This window comes from Tympanuchus pallidicinctus, unplaced genomic scaffold (genome assembly GCF_026119805.1).
Source record: "Tympanuchus pallidicinctus isolate F22 unplaced genomic scaffold, pur_lepc_1.0 scaffold28, whole genome shotgun sequence".
In the NCBI taxonomy this organism is placed as follows: domain Eukaryota; kingdom Metazoa; phylum Chordata; class Aves; order Galliformes; family Phasianidae; genus Tympanuchus; species Tympanuchus pallidicinctus.
In genome coordinates, this window is record NW_026294745.1 from 4061060 (window position 1) to 4078475 (window position 17416).

Sequence of the window (17416 nt, forward strand, 5' to 3'; positions counted from 1 at the left end):
TGCATGTTAATGTCCTGCGGTAAGTGGATAAGATAGAGGTGAAAACTGTACACAAACAGCATTTGGAGTTTGACAAAGTAAAAATTTAGCGTAGCAAAAACCCAGAACTGCCAGTAAGCTTTCTTGTCACCTTAAATCTAGCAAGCAGGAAAAGCTGGCAATACAAAATGTCTTATAGTTAGCTCTGCCTGCAAAGAGCGGCTTTGTTGGTACAGAAACTCTGTTAATTAACATAATGATGATAGGGCTAATTTTAGCAACTGATTTGATAGTAGATGAAGGAGAGCACAGGGAGTGTGTTTGACAGGTGAACTGATTTAAATCTGCATCAATTAGCATGAATACACAGATTCAAAAACCTACCTTCATAAAAGCCATCTTCATCCATATCTCCATACACATAAAGGTACTTTCCTGCTGTAAGAGGGAGCTCTGCTTCTGGATTTTCATTTGGTCCATCAAAAGGGTTGTAGCTGCAAAGAAGTACAGATGAAAAACATGCATATATACTTACGACCCCCACATAACTGGATACTAACGTGAAAAAGGTGAGGTGTACAGTTCTAAGGCTACCTTAGATGGTAATTCAGTTTTTTTTTTTTTAAATATATAACCCTGGCCTAAATTTCCATTCTGAAAAGTGAATTAAGGAGATATCACTCGGGAGTTCTCTTTCAGTCCTTATCTTCTCCCTTTTCTAGTGTGAATAGCTGCAGCCTGTTACTTAACTATTCAAAGAGTGCTCAAAGAAAGCAGGGACATTGATTGTAGATCCACCTGCCAAAACTTCACTGCTAAAAATGTTCTCGCACTTGGGTTTTGACCAGGAACAAGAACTGGCTCCAGCTAATGATGTTTGTTACCTATAACGTGCAATACAAAGATGGACTTTCCCAGAATATCTCTGCTTCGAGGTATTGGAATTCTGATCATTATCCATCTGTAAAAAAAAAAAAAAAAAGACAACAAAGATTTAGTTCTAAAAGTTCCATGCATCATTCTCCTGACAGACGAAAAAAAAAAATCGAAGCACATGTAATTAAGAAGAGAAAATTAACATTGATATGAATCAAAATCAGTTAATTTTACTTAGAAAGGTTTAGAATATAAAGCAATTGTAATTCAAATTCCAGCACAGTAAAGAAATTGAACTATTTCTTGGTACATCCTAACGATTCAGATAAGATCAGAGTCTAGACATTAATTTTCCTCAAAAGCTTGCAGAACTGACCCAAATACAGACTGGTTGTTTATCATTTAGTAAGTAAAAAAGATATTGAGGGATGTACTTTACTTATTTCATGCTTTACTTTGAACTCATTCAGGAAAAATGAACTTTTCCCCTAAGATCTGGAGGACTTTCATTAAGGTGGGGATACTAGGATTAACATTAGAGTCAAACAGGTAAATCGTCCAAAACTGGATGAGCATTTTACAGTCTGGACAGAGTGAATATTGAAATACAACTTTCTGGCCTAAACGTGTCCCTGCTTGGTTGCCAGTATGGACCAAAGGTGCCCCAGAAAAACACTGAAGCAAGTCACCTTTCTTCTGAATTAACTCTTAAGCTTGCTAAGAACTCTTAGCTTAGCTTGCTAAGAAAGCACAGTACACACCATCCTGCCAACACACCACTTTCAGTGGACAACAACAGCTATCAAGTGTTCTCCCCCATGTCGCTTTGGAGATGCAGGGCAGCTTTTGAAGGGTTACTGTCCTGATGTCTGAAAGCTCATAACTTACCCAATGCTTATTCCAGAAGATTGCTACTAAGAACAGAGAAGTTGCAGAGAGAATTTCACAAAATATCTTTTTTTTTTTTATAGTATTATGTAAGACTTTAGAGCAGTGTCCCACTGTTAGATTTTATTTTCTTAAAAGACTATTTCCTAATGATTTTATCCATACACTTCCTCCCATGCCTGATACCTATTAAAAAAATGGGACTTAATTTCTGTTTGCTTGCATAATATAAGTATGCATCACATAATTACACTCAAGAAGGCACACAATGAGCAACACTGCAAAAGTGGTCTTGACATTTTCAGTGAGATAACTCAAAAATAATAGAAAGATGGAATTAAATCTGACATGCACGTTTTCTGTTTCTTGCTGTTAGTTCTGCTTCCCTAAATCTCATTGTTAATCTACCTTTTCTGATTTGACTAATATGGACTGCTTTTTTTTTTTTTTTTTTTTTTTTTTTTTGCAGCCTATTCAAAAGCAGTTAATTCTCCCACATTTCATCTTGGTAGGGACACATCTGTATTTAACTGTGAATAAGCCTTAGATACATCCATAGAGTTCTAAGACTCTGAAAGTCTCGTGAAATTCCCACTGCTCACAATCACAATTTGTCCCAGAAAAATACGAATTTTCATGTCTTTTCTTTTTAAAAGTGGGTGGATGATCCTGCATCAGTCTCTGAAGAAGAGAGATCCTGGCCCCATACCATGTATTTCCAGCAAGAAATTTAAGAAGACTCACGTCTGAATCAAATCTGCATCTTGGGGTACCAGATCTTGACTTTGACAGGAATGTAGGTTTGACTGACAACTGTTCTGGTTTGTCTCCAGATATTTGAAGGGGACGAATAAACTCCGAAATTACACAACGACTTCCAGAAGGACTTTCATGACCTGGCATGAACAAAACTGAATAAATGATTGCTTTCAAAAGAAACACTGGTAAATAACAACAAGGGGTTATTTTTTTTCTGTATTTTAGAAATCATTATTAAAAAAATAATAAAAAATCTTCCCCTTTGTTTTTGCATTAAGAACAAAAGTAACAGTTAGAAAGGAAAAATGCAAGGAATCAGTTCTTAAGAAAACAGAGTAGTTTCTGGAAATGTATCTTCTTCCTTGAAATATCAAATAATGTAAAAAAAAAAAAAAAAAAAAAAGCCACATTTCTTGTGTGTAAGATCTTGTAAAATCCACAGACCATCAAATAGCTGTTATTTTGTCATGACTGGCAGATATCTGTCAAGGAAATCTGAACATCCTTTCAAGAAAAGAGGCAAGGAAGAGCTCCAGACTTAATTTAAATTACTCAGAGAGAACTGAAGCTGACCATACATGCAGTACAATTAGACATGCCATTTTATTTATGGGACCACTGGTTCATTATGGGCTACATAAATGATCTAGAAAGGCCATTTAAATGCACCTTTTATCTGATGAATAATAAATCTTGAAGGTTTTTCTATTGGATTGTGACAATAATATATGTTTAGAGTGAATCTTTAATGTTCTAATCTATTCTGGCTAGGTTATTCCATTTCCTGATACATTAAAAACATCACCAATTAAGGCAAAGCAGCTGGTCATAGACTGATCTCATTTCCATCATTTGCTTTACTTTGAAAGCTGTCCTTGCGTTTCCCCACGTGTTCTTTTCTTCCTCACACACAATACAAACAATTATTCTTCTTGTTTGAAGAACTTGCTGCAGCACTACCATCATTATTTCAGAACAGTTGATTTTGAGAATCAGACACCCTGCCCATTTCTTTAAGCACCATTTTATTGTTACCACTGCGCTTATACTGAGAGCAAATATCATCAAGGATTTCTGACATTTATACTCCAGTGCTGCAAGCCCTGAACTCTAAGAAGAATAAAAATCAGTAGGTTAAAATGCACAGATTAAGGCTCTAAAATGTCTTTAGAACAGATCTTGTATTTTTTGTGTTTCCAGTCAAGCACTTTTTGCTGGATTTTTGTTTTGTTTGTCTTCTATTTCTATTAGTACTTGAGAATAAATACTAAGTAGCATGGAAAGGCTGACTCAGGACCCCATAAACTTCTGTTGATTTTTATGTGAAGTCTAGGGCCATTTACATGAACTCCAGAGATACAGACCAGACTTTCAAGAGTTGTTAAATGGACATTTCCATACTTGATTACCTTAACTTCAAAATATTTATCAGTTTGAAAATCTTATCTCTGTAGACATCAACAGCTAATCCTCTTGTTATCAAGGAAATTTCTACTAAATTCTTACAGTCATCAGATGCTCTTTTAAATTCCCTGTTTAACGCACTTCAATATCCACGTGGCTATGATTTGTGGCTCCAGAAAAGCCTACAGAGTCATATGTACCACAGCAGTCAGTCCACTAACAGCTAACATTTTGTATTTCAAAAGCTAAGCCACACAAAGTACTAAGTTATTGAAGCGAAATGAAAGAAGGATGTCACCCTGGCTCCTTTTGAGTTGGTTTCACACTGAGAGCAGCACCCTTCACCAAAAATAAGCACTCATCTACAGTGGTAGGGAAATGATTTGTGATTTCTAGGCCCTAAGCCTCAGAATTTTCCTAGAAGCTTAGGAAGAAAAAATAATACTAATAAGAAAAGGCTATTTTGTCTGTCCAGGTCCTCTGTATCTGTTCTAAAACAGTTTTGGGGGAATCTGTAAGCTATGGGAATTACCTGGCAATAGGAGAGCGTTCCTTTGTATAAATAGTAGTAAAAAAATCATCTATCATGGATGATATTAAATTTCAATTGTTTGTGAGTAGATTTCTCAGCCTCAACAACAACATTAGGTTGTTGCACAGAGTCCAACACAATTTATATGCCAGTTCCCTTCAGGTGTCCTCAGGTGACTTCTTGCCTTGAAGATTCTTATGAATAATGAATAGTTAACAAAGATGTGTAGTTAGGAGGAGTCGTTGCCTCTGGCAACAGGCAGTGATGGCTTAGCAAGAATTCAAAACAGATCTGGGCAAAACACACTCCACTGAGCATTCATCACAATACATGCATAAGAACGCCAATACAGATTTATTTTTCTAATTTTACATTCTCCAACTCTTCTAAAATTCACACCAACAATATTTTTGTGCAACTTCTTGATTTCTGAGATACCTAGCAGCTGAGTGTTCGGCCAATTAAAGCATGGTAAAAAATTTAAACGCATCTGTATGGTTTAATTAAGTAACTACAGATAACTAAACCAAACAACTAAACCAAAAACATTTTCATGCCTTTCAAAATGTTCCATTCAGTTTTCCCATTTACTGCCCACCCCTACCCACAAATTTCTTTTTATGCAATGGCTAACACAGCACAGGTGTCTCTATTCTTTCTTTCTCCATGAATAACTAAACAACAAAGCAGACCAACCCTCGCCCTGAATCCGGAAAGGTTTTCCAACAAACAATTTATATGCTGTGTGTATATATGTATGTAAATACTTTCTTAAGAAATATATCATTTTAACACTGAACAGGTTTTTCACCATGACTCCTAAGAATGATTAGAGATAATTTTGCTCCAAGCAGTACTTGAATAAAACTAGAACAATCTCAGTAAAGGTATAAGAAATACTTTGAAATTGAATCAAGTCACAAAACAAGATTAGGTCCAAATTCTATCTTCCATTTGTATAATCAAACTCTATTTACATAATTGAATGGCATCTTAAAGCCTACAGGGCAGAACAGGCCTGCAAATAAAATCTTTGTCCTTACCTTTGCCTAAAGAAGTGGCTATTCCATTCATTAACTGAGATAAAGATTTACTGGGAGAACCAGAGATATCTGAGGATGTCAATGAGTTGCTGCTGAGGAGGTCAATCTTCCCTGCTTGCTGCCGGAACTTCTCTAGCTCCCTGGACAAGAGGTTGAATTGTTCACTTTGTGTCCGGCATTTTTCCTCTAGCTCTCGCACCTTGGCCTGCACAAGCAAGACAAAATTTAACTGAGATCAGAGCAAGCTGTAATAGGGGCCAATTTTTGTTAAGTACCAGGAATCCAGGATAGGCAAACTACTTGAGATAAACGCACTCACTGTTTGTTTGGCTTTTTTTTTTTTTTGTCTCCATTTTCTTTTATCCCCCTAAGTTCTCACATTTTGAAGAAAACCTTTTAGTAGCTCTGCAATATTGGGATAAATACTTAACTCCCAGTTTCCAAAGTGGAAATTCCTCATTGTATTTTTTTGGCAGTGCCAAGAACATCATTGCCAACAACACCTTCAGACTGAACCTATAGCTTTGTGACTTTTGTTTTCTTTTCCAATACTTTTAAAATCTTTGGTATTTCTCTGAGGTTTGCCCATCCTCACTAATAAGTTGAGTCATCCTATATTACTAAATAAACATTTATATGTTAAAAACCAACAAGAACAGCAAAAAACAGTGTTTCATGCAGAATGTAGGATTAGCTACTGGCTGAATTCCCTTTCAAAAATAACGTTCCTTATGGTACGTGCCAAACCACACAGAAGTAATCCAGACACCAATCAAGAGGAGATTGTTTGCAAGCTCGTGAGAAGTACAAAAATATCATTGTGGGCAAACACTTCTGTTTAATTTTGAGGCATCAGGAAGTAACAAAGCATAATCAAGGATAAGTTTCTGCGCTGACTTGTGAAATTTGCCTACATACAGTCTAAGAAATCTTGACATGGAAAAAATGGAGGGGATAAGTGAAAAGAATGATTCCTTGGCTGAGAGGAACAATAAAGAGCATGGGAACTCAGGATTTCCTCTTCAACTTTAATTCTAAGAAAATGTAAGATTGGCAAAGAGATTAAAACACAAAGCTACCTTTTATTTCACCCAAAGCTGCATAATTACTGCATCAATTGAATTAAGAATATGTTGAAGTTTTTAATACAGTGCATTTAAATTCCAATCTGTGCCTATAAGCAGCTTGCTTGCATACACTATCAAGCATTCCTGAAGAGCTAAAACTCTCTGTGAGATTGTTCAGAGAGATAAGAAAGAGTATATTAATGAATACCTGTTGAGAAAACCGAAGAACGAGCAAAATTCTTGCGAATGTCATTTGTGAGGTCTCATTTTCTTTTAGGGGAAAACATTTGGCCTGTATTCTGGAAATATGCCAGACAAAAGACTGATGTTTGAGACACAGGGAGCACTCGTGTCTCATGTGCAATGATCCAAACACTGCAAGCAGACACAGTTCAACAGAGGCAGTAATAGGCTCCTTCTGTGGAAAGCTGATGTGTTATATCCTAATCTTGTGCTTCATGATGAACAAATATCACATTCCTTCATTAAAATCCCCTTTACTGCATATGCCTAGTTAAGCAGCTGTGCTAAGGAAGGCTGGATATTGATAAGATCCATTCAACTGCACTAAAAGTTTCTTATTCTTGAAAGTGGAAGATTTTCTCAGCTCATATGAAAAAAAAAAAAGCACATTCTACATAGGAATAAAATAAAACTACCTATATTACATAACACCAATACAAGGGTCTTGAAACAACCAAAGATAAACAAAATGTTCCCTGTAGTCCCTGAAAGAACACAAAAGCCCAAATTTCTCACTGAAGATTGTGCTTTGGCTTGTTCCTTTTTTGTAATAAATAGATTTTTACAGCTACAATGAATTGTGAGGATGCCATTTCTTTGAACTGATAAAAATACAGATTAATTTAATTCTGTTAAAAAAGTCTCAGTGTATCTGTCTGACTGATTATGAAACATAATAATACTGTAGAGAAACACTGTGGGAGTTTTACACAAATATTAAGTGCTTTCTTTGATTTTATATTTTCACTGTGGTTTTCAGCAACTGAAATGTGAGCCTTTGCTACTTGTCACTTCACTGCATGAATAAGACATCTACATGCAGTTTTAAAAGAACATCAGATGGACAATGCAGTAAAATGCTTCGGGTTTTTAGATCCTCCCCTTTCCAATGGGAAGTTTCAGAACAAGCTACTCAGTTCTTTAATATATATACTGCCCCTTCTACACACAGTTATGGAAACTCAAGCATAATATAAAAAATAAAAACATCACAATCCAGACCCAAACAAGATGCTAAGGCTGTCATAAAAGCATATTTTTGAAAAAAAAAAAAAAAAAATTGTGTTATTTATTATTTTAGAGAGTATTTGCATCTCAGTGTTTGCCTTCTTTGGCTTTTCTTTTTAATCAAAGTCGAGACTTAGAAGCGAGCACAAAGCTGTTACTGTATAAAGTAAAACTGTCATAAGATCCACAGCAGTACTAACAGGAGACGTCCTGTACCCACCTTTGTTTCTTGACTTCAGTGAGGTGCTTGACTCATTGCTCATTAGCCTGACACACTCTCCTATTGAAAGCCCACGTGCTTATATGTCAGTGCAGAACTAAGCATGTGCTCCCACTCTCAGAACAGCTGAATTTGTGTTCTTTATCATGGCACTGCCTGTAAAGTCTATCTCAATACACAAAGTGTACCTGATCCAGCTAAAACTGAACACACCTATAGCAGTCTCTGTATGAAAAGACACACCTGACTGCGGACCATACTGAAAGTACTTCGCTCAGGACTTGGGAAGTTTCTCATAAAATACAGTGAGCTTAATACAAAACAAAGCAGACTTCATCTATTACAAGACAGATATTGTTTGCACAAGACAGATAAGATGATGACCAGCTTTCTAGTGGACAGTTTGGATTCAGGTAATTCATTTCATAGCTTAGCTGTTTATGTAGAAGCAGTGGCTTTCAGTAAGGGACTTAATAAATCAACCCAAGGTGAAAACATAAAACAACCTTTGTACAAATCACAAAACAATCTGAATTCAAACAAAATCCACAGTCTGAAAGCTACAGTCTTGAATAAACTATCAAACCATTCTTAGTGGGCATGCTTGTCAGAAGTTTACTTTCAGAAACAGTACCTTATTCCTCATTGAAACATATCATATTTGAAGAAAAAGGATCTGATTTTGATGATTTGTTATCAGGCTAATCAATGCCAAGCATGCTTGCATAACAATGGTTTTAGCACACATCCCATGCAAGGTTAGACAGGACTAGTGTATTCATTGTAAGGGGAAAGGTGCAGGATTCAGCACAGGGAATGCAGAATAGATGCCCTAAAATACCTGCATGCTGTCCAGGGTGTTCTGGATGAAGGGCAAAGCAATAAATTCCAAACAAGACACAGTAAACAAAGATATATGAAATAAAGAAATAAAGACAGTTCTGAACACTTTTGTTTTGGCATTTCAAAGTAAAATACATTGAAACAGTTCACAGGTATAAAAACCAAACATGCATTAACGCAAATCACACTCTAGAAGGTTTCAGAAATCAATATCACTGCTGATCTTGAATTGCAGAAGGCAGATAAACAAATAAAATCAATGGGTCTAAGGCAACAAAAAGCAAAAGCTTAAGAAACCTTGATGGGGTTACGCAAATCAGTTTGCAAACAAACCAGCTAAATAGGAATTTTGTTTAGCTTGAGGGAGGTAAATAATCACTTGCTTCCTTTGTTTCTACATATTTTCCTGCATCATATACTTTCCACCAGACATTAAATTATTATCTTATATTCTTAAAGGCACAAACTTAATATATATGATAATAATGAAAGCATATGAGCAAAAGCCTTCATCTGGACATATTACTTTAAGTAACTAAACATTTTTTAAGAGATTATTGATGTATCAGAAAGGTCACCTTTATTTAGCACATGACCAATAGGTACACAGACAGAAAAACTACCATGAGAACAAAAAAACCACTAAAAGCAGATTTTTAATTGAAAATTGACAAATGCATTTGCTATACTTGATCTGTGGCATTGTATGTTCTTTAGATTAGTAATTTATGTTAAGTATTAGTATGTATTTAATGCTTCTTCCTTTCCTCATGCAAAAAAACCTACTTTGCTAGTTATCATAAAAAAAACCTATTATGTGTGAAAAAGTGAAGAAAAAAAGAAATAAAAGGTAATCTGGATGTAAAACATGTTATTTACTTCTGTATCTATATTTCCTGACACTTTAACTTGTCCAAGTGAGTCAAACGATATAATTGGAACTTAAAGAATCTGTGGAGTCTAGCCTTGAAAAACCTAGGAAGGAACTGTTTGCTGTAGGGACCTTTTGATTTCTGCTGTATGTATGTATCTTATACAGCACTGTGGAACATCATGCATTTCTAAACAGCTGCCTGGGAAGGTAATACAAGGAATACCACCTAAATAATCTCTGAAAACTTTATTTATTTAGCACTGTTTGCTTAATAAGTGCTTTAGTCACTGGCAAATTCCAAAAACACATTCCAGCACTCATTCCCACTCAGTTGGGAAATGTTAAGAAAGGCCACAGTGGGTGGCACACAGCAATAGCATTAGAGGCAGGATTAAAGAATCAAATCTTTCAGAAGTGATGATACAGTTATTGCCTTCAGAATGAAACCTCCATAACCACAAGTAATACAAAAGGTATCTTCTTACCTCTAGCAACTGAACTGCTCCTTCATGTTCCTTCTTAGCTTCAACCTGAGCCTTATTTATATAAATTGAAAAAAAAAAACAACAAAAGAAAAATGAAAAGAAAAACTAATTAGTCATGTCATATACAGTATATTCTAACCACAAAGAGTAGCATACCATATACTCAAATCCAAAGCTATCTACAGTCTTGGAGGGCTGGCTTGGGCAATCCACTCCAGCACTCTAGTTCTAAGCCATCAAAATATCTGCCTTATTTTCAGAGACAGAATCTCAGTGAAAGTTAATAGCATCAGTATTTATTTGGCCCAAGACAAGCATGCTCAACACACAGCTAAAAAAGGTGACATAAAAATTAAACTTATTCTTTACATGAAGCATGAATCTTACAAAACGCTTAAAGACAACCATAAGAAAGGTTGTCTGTAAATGGAAGTACAACATGTAGACTTCAATCAGCTGGCCCAAAGGAAAAAAGAGGGAGTCGATGATAGCATGGAGGGGTTGTTTTAAATAGCTCAGAAGTAATCCAATTTTGTTTATGAAAAGTCTAAGCCTTAAAAACACAAAAAAGCAGCACTCAGTATCTCTTTTTGCACTTGCTTTACTTCCGTTTAAATTTTCACTGTCTTCTTTATTGAAGCTTGACCAAGATGAGCAAAATTATTTATTAACCTTTGTATCAGGGTGACGGCAGTGCACTGCACACACTTTGCCTGTTAACTTCTCACTCCTATGTATCAAAGATCACATTCAGAATATTTCTTATCAGAGAAATGTCTTCATTCATGGCAATGCCTCACAAACTTTCTAGATTAATCTGGAGCAACGAAGGACACTGACACAACTGTAACAACTTATCCTCATGCACAAGGGCCATCATGTTTGCTTGCTGGCTTGAAGAGAAGCTGGTCAGGCCATAAAGTCACAGCAAAAACCACATACTCAAGCTATGCTTCACTGTCATGCATGGTAATAAAACCTGTTTTGGTTCTGGACACACAATCCTGCTTCTTCCTGCACTACAGATGCACCTTATTGCTAGCACCTGATAAAATAATGGCTCAAAGAGCATTAGTGAACATAGCAGATAATAGAAAGCCTGGTGCTATCCATCATTACAAGTTTAATAAAATCCACCCAGAATATGAGTTCTTGATAAATGATTAGGAAAGCTGTGTCAATAGCTATCTCTCTTTTTCATCCAACCACCCTATATTAAGGTTTCTTGGAGAAGACCACCTGATTTCCCTTGAACACAAAACTTGGATCAACAATATTACAATATTACAATGGCCCCTCACTGCAAGAAAGATATTGAGGCCCTGGAACGTGTTCAAAGGAAGGCAACAAAGCTGGTGAGGGGTCTGGAACACAGGCCATATGAGGAGAGGCTGAAGGAGCTGGGAATGTTCAGCCTGGAGAAGAGGAGGCTCAGGAGAGACCTCATTGCTCTCTATAACTTCCTGAAGGGAGGTTGTAGTGAGCTGGGAGTCGGCCTCTTCTCTCGTGTCATTAGTGATAGGACCAGAGGGAATGGCTTCAAGCTACAGCAGGGGAGATTCAGGCTGGACATGAGGAAGTATTACTTCTCAGAAAGGGTGGTCAGGCACTGGAATGGATGCCCAGGGAGGTGGTGGAATCACCGACCCTGGGGGTGTTCAAGGAAAGACTGGATGTTCTGTTGAGGGACATGGTTTAGTAGGAGCTATTGGGAATAGGTGAACGGTTGGACTGGATGATCTTTTAGGTCTTTTCCAACCTTGGTGATTCTATGATTCTATGATTCTATGATTCTATTACGTTCTTCCTTTTAGGCTGATAATCTGAAGAGTTTGTACACATATAAAGAAGAGAATGAATTATTATTTATAATATCAAAATGTGACTGCAAATGCATCAGGCTCTGCTAGTAATGCACATTTTTTTAAAGTCTAAAATTCTGTGATTCATCCCATCATGACAGTGACACAGTGGAAAAGAATTTGAGCATGGAAAGGCAAGAAACAACACATGCATGTGCACACACACACAAATCCACCAAAGAAAAAAAAAAGGAAATGAACAAAATCCCAAAATACCATCATCACCAGCATAAAAGGTTTAAGTTCAAAATCTATGTGGAGGTTCAAATAATGGCAGTTACACGCAGCTAAAACTGACGTTTTGAAATATGGTTAATAGACAAAATAGAAAGAAAATTAACTGGAAGATTTTGGACAAACGAAACATTCTGTTGGAAGCAAAACTGTAGCTATGTACATTTTTTTCTCTGCTGACAAAGTCTGTCCATGCCAACACTTACTCAAATTACCATTGGTGTTATTATTTCTGTGTTTTGATCTACTCCAGCAATTGGAAACATCAGCATTAGTACTGACACCAAACCAACTTCAAATGACTTTGGCAAAAGTGAAACTCAATACCATGCTTTTATGTATTATAATGAATATTGAGAAGACGCACCGTGATAAAATATGTCTACTTGCAAATTAAAGAACAAGCATAACAATGAAGTACTTAAACAGCCATTTAGTTCATGAAAAAGATCAACTGCTACGTGTACGGACCTTGAGAAGGAGTTGCATTAATCTAATATAGGGGAAAAAGTAGTGTGACTCACCAGTGACAAGAAGAGGAAGCCAAAGAAATCCTAACTCAATGTCAATGAGAACGATTAACTGTTCCAGTTAATCAAACTGAGAAGGGAACAGTAGATTCTCTGCATTTCAATTACCACAAAATTAAGGCTGGATTCTATTCTAAGGAATACAAAAATATTCCCAAGCTTGATGTAAAGGCAAGGAAGACAGGCTGGGATTTTGGGGTGAAAATAGGAACTAGTTATGTAGCTGTGGATTTAATTTCTTTAACCCTAGTGATTGCTGTGACGTGTGCTTTATCACTGTAGTTCGCCGTTGTATCTTACTTTCATTTCCTTTGCTCACCTTCTGCAGGAGTTCAATTTCCTGCTGTTTGGCGTTGAGGACAGCCAAGGCTTGCTCATGCTCCAACTCCAGCTGTTGCCGCCGTTCAGCAGCCTCTCGCATATGCTGTTTCAAAGAGTGGAAGACAAAACTATCAGGGGATTCAACATATCTTAGACAAACATACTGCCAGTCCCAGGACTGCAGACGGTCAACACAAAAACATTCTGGTATCACTTTTAGACAAAAGGGAATTTGAACAGAATCTTAAATTGGTCGATAACAAGACGAATATTGTCACTGCTAAATTCAGGTATTCTGACAGCAATCTCTTTTAGGAGATCTGTCACTGCCAGCAGTGTGGCCTCTATGATGTCTAAGTGAACAGAAGTCTTTTTATCCATCAGTTGCATTTTTATACGTGACATCTAAACTGAAGTAAAGCTTGGAAAAAAATTAGCTTGACAATTCCCTAAATACCTCATTATCTAGAGTTTGTTTCTGTGTTCCAAATGATGACCCCTCAAAAATAGCTTGCTTTTGCTATTCTCTGCTCATTAGTTATGGCAAATCATACAGAGTAAAGCAAAAATAGATTTAGAAAAAAATGACTTCACGGTATTTAAAAAATAGTTTTACGAACAGTTACAAAGCAGTATGAGGCACAGTTGTTGGGAAGCTGAACAATGTCAAGATACCCTTTTAGATAGAAATCTTTTTCATTACAGGTTATTATTCTCCAGCAGCACTGTACCATTCAAACACCCTGTTTAATAAATCAGAGCTAAGAAAGATCACTGGAGATTCTGATATCTTTTCTGGCAAAATGGGTATTATAGATTTGTGTTTTCTAAATTACATATTCTAACACTCTGCTCTGAGACACAATGCCTTATCTGCACACCATGAGCTATTACACAGAGCCTATTAGGAATATGCAGTTAGAAATAGATGGTGGCAGTTGTTTCCAACAGGCCAAAATATCTCTTCTTGCATACAAGAGAAAACTGCATCCAGCATATTGATGACTTTTTAGGAGCTGCTAATTCTCTGCTACATGTAACTAAATAACAAAGAAGGTCAGCATAGTGAGGCTGTAAACATTTCTAAACTATGCTTATTATTTATTTAATAATAACCAAAACTGATGGTTCAATTCTCTTTTCAACTAAACAAACAGCCTGTTTTGCTGACTAGCACCACTCATTATTTAAATTAGCATGAAGCTACATTTACTGAGCTCAGCAGCTTCCATTAAATCTCGTGTACGACTTGACAATGACGTGACTCACATCCAAGAAATGACGAGGCAATCAAGACATTTTCCCACTGCTAATCTAGAAAAGCTTTAAATATAAAAAAAAGTCTCAACTCAAGATTTAGTAGAGGATTTGGTACAGCGCGTTTCAATATTTTTAAGTTCTTACTATTCTTAAAAAAGCTACTGGAGGACATTTATAAACCTTTGGAAAGATGGATAAATAATTAATGCAGTGACCATACAGCAAATCTACAAAATGTAATAAAGAAACAGATTGTGATACATGATCTGTGAGTCTCCACCACTTTTAATTTCTGTTTCCTTAAATAACAATGTGGTATCCATAGTTGGCAGATTTTAAGGCCAGTTGGTCAACTACACTAACCCAGAAGTCACAGTGCTTTAGTACTACTGTGATCTACTTAATACACAAAGCAGCAAGGATCTCTTCACTCCAGCATCTGTTCCTTCCTTGGCACAGCAACTAAATCTCCCCCAAACCAGAAGATGTTCCCTCTCCTCCCACTCTGCTCACAAATTGGTTCTGTCTGCAATCTATTTCACTCTTCCTATCCACACATCAGCTGGTGTCATTTCCTGTTCCAAGCCCAAGGGAACAGGTTAGGGGAGTGGAGGAAGATTGCAAAGACCCCTAGAAGATCTGCGAGGAGGAAGTTCTGAGATGCTGAATTCTTTCTCCTTCCTCCAAGAGTGGCTTGCATGATCACATTGCCATCAGCTTGTGTAGGTGGTGGCAATCCATTTGCCCTTGTAATTGAAAATTAGAACTTTTTAAGCATATAAATTTGCACTTCCGTTTTTGCAACCCTTCTAGGGGTCATAACTATGTTATTCTAACATCAGAAAGCAAATCCATATCTAGAGGAGCACAGAAAAATACAGTAATGTCTTCATATTTCAAAACAACTGGCAAATAATCCTCTGTCCTTCAAAGAAATTCTGAAGAAGGAATCTTTTCAGTGCGTTTTTCAGATCAAAGGTAGGAATCCTGCTATGCCACAAAGAATTAACTGATGACATCGTGGACATCTCAGTTTTCACTAAAACTTGTGCTAGGCATCTGTAGTACAAAACATTTCTGAAATGGCTCTTAACAATCCCACTTGTTTTTCCAGCATCCTTATGGGCAGCAGGGAGATGCGACAATGAATAGCCCTACTAGCTCCAGCCCACTCTCTTCTTACACTGTACTACCTACAGCTGCAACCAAAACAGAGTAACTTACTACATCTTACAGCAGAGATTTTTACACTTCCAAAATGTGCAGCTAAACAATGTTGAAAAAGCTCAAGTGGCTTTTAAGTACTAGAGTTTTGTTCCGACACAGAACTCATACGTGATGTTGAATGGGGAGCAAATTTAATTTTCACCCAAGTACTTTTCTGCTCAAAGGACTTGTCATCTGTGCGTGCAGATGGGTGGGCACAATTTCAGTGACATGAAAGGGAAAAGCTGGCTGAATACATCAGAAAATCAGAACTTTTCTGTTTCAGAAGCACAGAAGATTCCCATGAGTTAGCTAATCCAGCAATTTTTCATCTTTCCCTTTCAGCTTTGTTGATATATCCTGAGATAATAGAAAGTAAACTATACTTGTCTTCTGGCAGAGAAACTAGGTTAAGTATTTCTCAAAACCTTTTACTGGTTGGAAAGCTACAAAGCATTTCTTAAACCACAAATTTCCTGAACATATGAGGACACACGAAATACACAATTAACTGCATCTGTCTGGGCAAGCTTTAAGGAGGAGCTGTAGGATTTCAAGTCTCTCCAAGCTACTCTGCCAGCTCACAAGCAGGACAGCATCTTCAACTATACACTGAAACCTCTACTGAGGCACTTGTGAGTACAAACACATTTTTGAATTGTTCTAAATCGAAAAGCAAGCAGCAGATTGATGATACGCCAACAACTGCATCTTAGAAAGCAAGTCTGGCTAGACATCACTAATTTATAATTAACACCATAGACACCATTAATTTATAATTAATTAATATGAGGATTATTAAACAAGCTACAGAAGTACTGCACCGCTGGACTTCACAGTGTTATACATACCTTTAGGACCTGCTCTAAGTTCTCCAGCTTGGCTTGGAGCTGGTGTTTTCCCTTTACAGCCAAATCTCGTTCTTTGGTTACTCTGATAAGGGTTTCTCTAAGATGGTCATAGTCTGACTTCACCTACAGCAATAAATACACGATTAATCCATGAATACCTTAGGATATCTAAAAAAACCAAACATTTCTGTATATGAAAACGAGAAAGGAAAGAAGTTCAAAGAAAAAGGAAACAATAAAAGGTAGATGGAAGGGAATGTTCTCCTGTGAGGAAATTGCGCACACCCAAATAGGTGTTTGTAGGAAATACATTTCTAAAGGTCTAAAATCTGGCAACCAAACTGTGGCAATGCATAAAGATCTCAAGTTGAATAAATACATGTATCATACAGCAAATACAGTAGATGACAATCAAAGCAATTCCTATATAAAAATGGACTGAGCTTTTGGTACGTACATATGTATGAAATACAGCTCACACATTTTAGTTCTCCTGAACTATTCATTAGTTTAAATTGACATCAGGATAAAATCTAATACGGGACAGTGCACAATCAGCCTGTGCTAGTATTTTAAATCAGGGTTTCTATAATACTGCAGGTTTTTAAAGGATCAGATACACACCAAATAGGATTTGTTTTCCTATTTAATTTATTTGGTGCTAACTATAACCATTTTATGTTTATAGGATTTCACAGATCACCAGCAAAATCAACTATTTTATAAGTGCACACAGAAAGCAAGAAAATATAACAATGAACTACTTTATTGCACCGTGGAAATGCCATTTCTTGACTTTGCAATGGATGAGAGTCTGATTTATAGGAAGTAACATAAACATTTTATGAGTTTATATGCTATACTGATGTACAGCACCAGGATTCTTACACAGCTCAGATCATATCAAGAATAACAACTTTATGTTAATAAT

At 36.6% G+C, this 17416-nt stretch overlaps 1 protein-coding gene across 8 annotated transcripts in view; it reads right to left on the minus strand.

Moving 5' to 3' along the window:
- RIMBP2 (RIMS binding protein 2) overlaps positions 1 to 17416 on the minus strand; it is a 403010-nt gene that overhangs the window by 30788 nt on the left and 354806 nt on the right. For 3 of the 8 annotated variants that reach the window (XM_052691401.1, XM_052691396.1, XM_052691400.1), the window contains 8 exons: positions 16486 to 16608; positions 13167 to 13271; positions 10222 to 10272; positions 8861 to 8881; positions 5482 to 5686; positions 2488 to 2654; positions 864 to 940; positions 364 to 473 (listed from right to left, as the gene is read on the minus strand). In XM_052691401.1, coding sequence (XP_052547361.1) covers positions 364 to 473; positions 864 to 940; positions 2488 to 2654; positions 5482 to 5686; positions 8861 to 8881; positions 10222 to 10272; positions 13167 to 13268 — 733 coding nt within the window. In that variant the 5' untranslated portion in view covers positions 13269 to 13271; positions 16486 to 16608. The remainder of the gene's footprint in view (positions 1 to 363; positions 474 to 863; positions 941 to 2487; positions 2655 to 5481; positions 5687 to 8860; positions 8882 to 10221; positions 10273 to 13166; positions 13272 to 16485; positions 16609 to 17416) is intronic. The other 5 variants (XM_052691394.1, XM_052691402.1, XM_052691398.1 and 2 more) reach the window with 2 other exon arrangements.